Source organism: Limulus polyphemus, unplaced genomic scaffold, assembly GCF_000517525.1.
Source record: "Limulus polyphemus unplaced genomic scaffold, Limulus_polyphemus-2.1.2 Scaffold1412, whole genome shotgun sequence".
Lineage (NCBI taxonomy): Eukaryota > Metazoa > Arthropoda > Merostomata > Xiphosura > Limulidae > Limulus > Limulus polyphemus.
The window spans coordinates 56029-62066 of record NW_013667022.1 but is presented as its reverse complement, the minus strand read 5'-3'; the positions used below and the strand labels follow the sequence as shown (position 1 = coordinate 62066).

Sequence of the window (6038 nt, the reverse complement as noted above, 5' to 3'; positions counted from 1 at the left end):
CTTCAGATGTTGTAGAGGCAGTAAATTTAAGTGAGTTTAAGAAAAAGCTTGATATGTATATGAATGAAAAGAGCTGGGTTTAAACTTTTTTTTTTTAATCATTTGAATTTAGTTTTGAGGATGGAACAGCCGAGATGGACCAATAGATCCCATGTTGTCCCAAAATATTATGTTATGTTATTTCTACCACAATCCTATTTCAAACTACATAAAGAAACCCCTTTTCTTATATCTAACCTGATCTTTAAAATAGTCTTCATATCTACTTCTAAGTTCTTTAAAAGCTGTAACTTATCCCGAAATATTTCATAAGATGACTATCCAATTTAAAAGTAATACTGCCTTAACTGGATTCATGTCCAAGTTTTTCATATCTTAAGCTTATGGCTGCAATTTGTTTTGTTTTTAAGCTTCATCTGGATTTCTGGATTCCAAACCTATAACAACCTTTAAAAACTCAATCATTTTCCTCTGATTCCTTATTTTCTCCAGAAAAACATATTAAGAGATTTAAACCTATCTCCATAAGCTATCCTGAGGAAAAGAAACACTTTTAACATCAGCCTTTTTTTGCATATAACCTAATTATTTTTTTCTACATAAATAATAAACTAGAAATATCACAAACAGACCCTACTAGACCCATTATTCAAACAGAAAAGTGTCCATTTACCACTCCCTTTGGTTTCTACCATAAAATCAGTATTTAATTTGTTCCTTAATATGTGGTTAACCATTTTTCTACAACTTTATTCAACATCTTTGGCAAAATATTTCTTTGTTAGATTTATAAACTTACAAATTTCTATATTTGGGCACTAAGTTACACAATGATCCATCTGTTCCTCTGTCCACTGTGGAGACTTGAACCCCAGAGGTTGGCATCGTTTGTCTGTACTTTTACCACTCACCCACCATAGAATCCATAAACTTACAGAGTGGCTTACCATTTAGTCTTACACCAGAGTTGATGACATGGACATTGTATGAGTAAATCATTACATAAGAGGAGGGAAACATCCATACAAATGGATTTGAGTGTTCCATTTGGAAGAATAGTTATGCTCATTTCATTTCTTATTTAGTACATACAAATGTAGTTTCAGTTCAGACTTGTGCTATTGTACAGTCTGCTTTCTTATGATAGTTAAGTTACATATAAACACGTATAATATAAAATACACCTTAGATACTGAAAGTGTTTTCTCTATTGTCAATTGTCTACTCAAGAACAAGACCTGACAAAAACAACAATAAACTACAGTATTGCCCAAAATATTTACTTAGACACTGCAGAAACATTTCCTGTTAAAGCTTTAAATTTCTTGCATATATAATCAATCAAATTTAGATAGTTCACCAAAAACAATGTACGCCAAAAAGCTATTTCAAACGAGAATGTAAAATTGGCCTAAACATTACCTATGAATGAAAAAAAATATATTTATAATTATTCAATACATGGAATGTTTTATTATTTAAATATTAGCAAAGAGTACACAAAAATTCAACATACTTAACACAAAGCATTCCTTGTACCATTGATGTTGATGGAAAGAAGTTAAAAGATTACTATAAATGGCCTTGTCTCAATCAACTCAAATAACTACAAGTAAAAATTAAAGAAAGTGATAGCACATAATGATAACTGCTCAATCAAAATATATATAGTGATTCATTGTAAAGGAATGCTTATGTCCTCCAAATATAACTCAAAATGCTCTTAAAAAACTGGAGATTTTTGAGGTAACAGTTTCTGTTTTATTATTAGCAATGACCTTGTTTATCATTCATGTAATTTTTTTTGTTAAATTCAGCTATGTTTTTTTATGCCTTAAATGCTAGCTCACCTACCTTCTAGTGAACATTGATTATTTAAGAAATAATTTATATACTAAGACACCAACACTAGGATCCCCTAGTGATATTGTATAGATACTAAGTTCATAATTGACTATGTAAAACAAACAATAGGTATTCAGTTGTGTGAAATCTAACCTTGTGGTCTTGCAAGACAATAAAAAAGACTTAAGACTTGAAATTACACTGACAAGAGAATCAGACTGTAGGTTATATATCTCTGAAACTGTAATACATAAGATATTTAACTGTTAAAAGATATCATTGCAAATAATCAATTGATCATTATTTGTGATTTAATTATATTTTTTTAGAAATATTCAATACTTTTATATTGATTAATCTTGCTAATTAGGTTTATTGTAGTTCTGGTTCTTTTTTTTTCCAAATTTTTTATTATCGCTAACATTATTTTGTGATTTTGATATTAACAATGTTACTTTTTTGAATTTTTAAATGTTGGCATTTGTATTTTGATATATTTATTTACAAAGTCCTGGCTGGGCATTCCTTTATTACTGTTTAATATTTTGTAAAGATTGCATTGTGTTTAATAAATCTCTGCCCTGGTAATATCCTGGTTGATTTGATACATTACATTGTTAACATTAGTATATGTTAAAGGCTATATAAGTGTAAGTAAAAACTTATTATATTGAGAATTTCCTTTGACTCATTTATGTGACTTATATTAAAAATTATCCTACACAGTTCCTGCAACAACATTCCTTGATTTATACATCAAATTATTAACCTTCATTGACAAAAAAATGTTCTAACCAAAAAACTTATTGTAATTAGTTACTGACACAACATGTTCCTACCTGACTCAAACTTGCAGTTTTTTTAAGAAAAACAGTCAGCCCAAGATCTTCATTGAACACCAGAGAACACATATAAGCTAAAAAATCAAATTAAAATACACTGATACATATGTAAATTCTGCATGTGTGTGTGTGCATAAATCAAACATACAATACAAACTTAATAATGTTGTTATTCTTCTATTATTTCTGAGCTAAAACTGAAGAATGCACAAGGAATTAAAACAGTTAAAAACTTCTTTGAAAAATGGTAAGTTCATTAATTGTAGGAACACAAGCTGTAAGAAAAACTTTACAACTTTATTATTTAAAGTACCTAAAACAAATACATATCAATTTAAATTAATATAAATTATGCCCCATCATAGATGTTCTGAGTGCCAACAAAACATTAATCACTAAACCCAGCCCTGATCTCCCAAACATTCATCAACCCTCCTCTTAACCTCTTGCAGCCTCTACAACTAGATGGAAATTTGTTCCACAGATTTACCATTATATTGGAGAAATTAGCCTTCTTCAAATTTTCCAAATATTAAAATTATGACCTCTAATTTTACTGCCCTCAGAATTCAACGTGAAAAATTTGATGCCTCAATCTCATCAGTTTCTCTAACAATCTTGAATACTTCAATCAGATCACTCTTGACCCTTCTCTTTTCAAAAGAGAACAAGTTTAAAAAGTATCAACCTATGTTCAGAATCATTCTAGTAACCCTCTTCTGATGCTCTGAGCCCTCTCCAACAAAATATCTAAAAAGCTCTGAACTAACATTCCAGAGGCATCAGTACCTATACAGCAACTGTAAATTATATTATTATATTAATTTTTCTGTGAGTATGCCCCCATACCCCCTAGATTGAGATACCTTTGGTAATATAATAACTTACAGTTGCTATATAAATCAAATATGTAAAAGTGGGGGTGCTACAGCACCCTCGGTTCTGATCCTCCCTATGTATATTCATTATATTAAAGGTCATTGTCAAGTAAGAAACTCCAGTTAGCATTAATAAAGATAAGAATACAAGCCTTGATTATATAAGTGAGATAAATATGTAAAATAAAATGCAGTTAAATTAAAGAATCTAAATTGTGGGCTAAACTATGATATAGTATATTGTCTCATAAATTTATACTGTTAATAATGAAACTTGAAATATAACTCTAGAAAGACTCACTGACTTTTTAAGCATGTTTTTCTAAACTATTTGCACACCAAACTGCTCGTCGTTCCATGACTTTATTGATTACAGGGTCCATAGTAGTAATAACATAGTATTCACAGTAAATTATTTACACGGGTAATTTCGCCTTTTAATTTTTTGTTGTTGTTCAGCTCTTAACATTGAATTTTATGTAACATAAACATAAAATTACTCAATATTATGTAACGTAAGATGTATACGATAACGGTAATGAGCTGTATAAAATTAAAAACAAGTCGGCAATGTGTGGTTTAACTATTAAAGTTAACTTAAGCTTTAGACATGTGCCGGTAAATCCTTCGTTCTCCCAAAATGTCAAGTACTAAGTAAACTTGGTTCTCACCAGTTTCTTTCTCTGACATTCTACTATCCATGCATATGTAAATAATATCCTTAATAATGTTGTCTGCTTTTTCATAGTCGCTAGAATTAATGTCCAGACATTCCTGAAGTGAAATTAACTGGTCATAAAGCCTTCCAACATGTCCCGTCATCACTACTACAGTGTCATATGTTATTCCACTATGAAGCACTTAAGATTTAAAAATAATCAACAATTTAGCACGTGCTCACGCTCTAACGCCATTTTCTGCTTTGAAAATGTAAGACCTGGTATCTATTAAATTACTAATAGCGAAAAACAATATAATTGTGTTATATCTAATAAGCTTATGTAGATATATTGTTTGTGTGTGTACTAATTAAAGGATAGATTAGATTGGGAATACTGCTTTTATCTCACTTATTATGCAACATTTTTTTGCGTGTGTATTTGCAAAGTTGTTGCCAGCATAAATAGCTCACATTCATAGAGAACGAGCGGCGTGAGTCCTATCACATCTAAAATAATCCAAGCTAAACCCTTTTTTGTTTTAGTGCACTTGATGTGAGTTTATTTGTGCTGTGATATTTTCTGGCTCGTGGATTTCCTTCAGAGTAGCCGCTTAAGCCTCGCCAAATGGAGATTTGGAAGTATGTGGAATGGGTGTTTGTTCATCTCTGCCATTTCTAACTGAGTTTCTGAAATAAAAAGTCAAACTACAAAAGGTTTAGTTTGTTTTGAACTTCGCGCAAAGCTACACGAGAGCTATCTGAGCTAGCCGTCCCTAATTTAGCAGTGAAACACTAGAGGGAAGGCAACTAGTCATCACCACCCCCCGCCAATTCTTGGGATACTCTTTTACCAACAAATAGTGGGATTGAAAAGGCAAGCATGTTTGGTGGGACTGGGATTCAAACCCGAGACCCTCAAATTGCGAGTCGAGCGATCTAACCACCTGGCCATACCGGGCCTAAATCATAGAAGGTGCGCAGGAATAATCGTTATAAACACTATGAAATCACATTAACATAATGTTTTGGGACAACATAGGACCTATTGGTCCATCTCAGCTATTCCATTCTCTAAACTAAATTCAAATAATTTTTACACAATTTTAAAGCCAGCCCTTATCATATACTTATCAAGCTTTTTTTTTAAATTTACTGCCTCTACAACATCTGAAGGCAACTCATTCCAAAGTCCAACCACCCTGTTAGAAAAAAAAATTGTCTTAGCTGAAGATGACTCTTGCCTTGCCAAAATTTATGTTTGTGTTCCCTAGTCCTACTATTCTCATTGTTAAATATGAAAAGAGATGATGCATCAACACTACCAATTCCCTTTACAATCTTAAATACCTCAATCAGATCCTCCCCTACTCTTTTTTTTTCAAGAGAAAATAATTTGAGATATTTTAGCCTCTCCTCTTATGACAACCCCTCCATCCCAGGCACCATTTTAGTAACTCTTCTCTGAATCCTTTCCAAAATTCAATGTCTTTCCTAAGATAAGGAGCCCAAGACTGAACACAATATTCCAAATGTGGCCTAACCAGAGACCTGTACAATGAAATTATAACCTATTTAGACTTGAATTCAATATTTCTGTGGTTACAACCCAAAATCCTATTTGTCCTACCACTAGCAACAGCACACTGTTTGGATAAGCTTTAGAGACTGATCAACTATTACACCAAGATTCCTTTTCTTCATAACACTATTAAGGTTATCCCATCGAAATTATACTTATAATCCAAATTATATGCATTATTTTGCATTGATTATAATTACAACTCACCTGCCATTTATTTGCCCAACTCACTA

The 6038-nt window shown here is 31.6% G+C and overlaps 1 protein-coding gene across 1 annotated transcript in view; it reads right to left on the bottom strand.

The window, feature by feature from the left end:
* LOC106463453 (DNA-dependent protein kinase catalytic subunit-like) overlaps nucleotides 1-4449 on the bottom strand; it is a 169878-nt gene extending 165429 nt beyond the window's left edge. Inside the window, exons 1-2 of the mRNA XM_022390945.1 lie at nucleotides 4237-4449; nucleotides 2685-2761 (exon numbers count right to left, since the gene is read on the bottom strand). Coding sequence (XP_022246653.1) covers nucleotides 2685-2761; nucleotides 4237-4387 — 228 coding nt within the window. The 5' untranslated portion in view covers nucleotides 4388-4449. The remainder of the gene's footprint in view (nucleotides 1-2684; nucleotides 2762-4236) is intronic.
* Between the last annotated feature and the right edge of the window lie 1589 nt (nucleotides 4450-6038).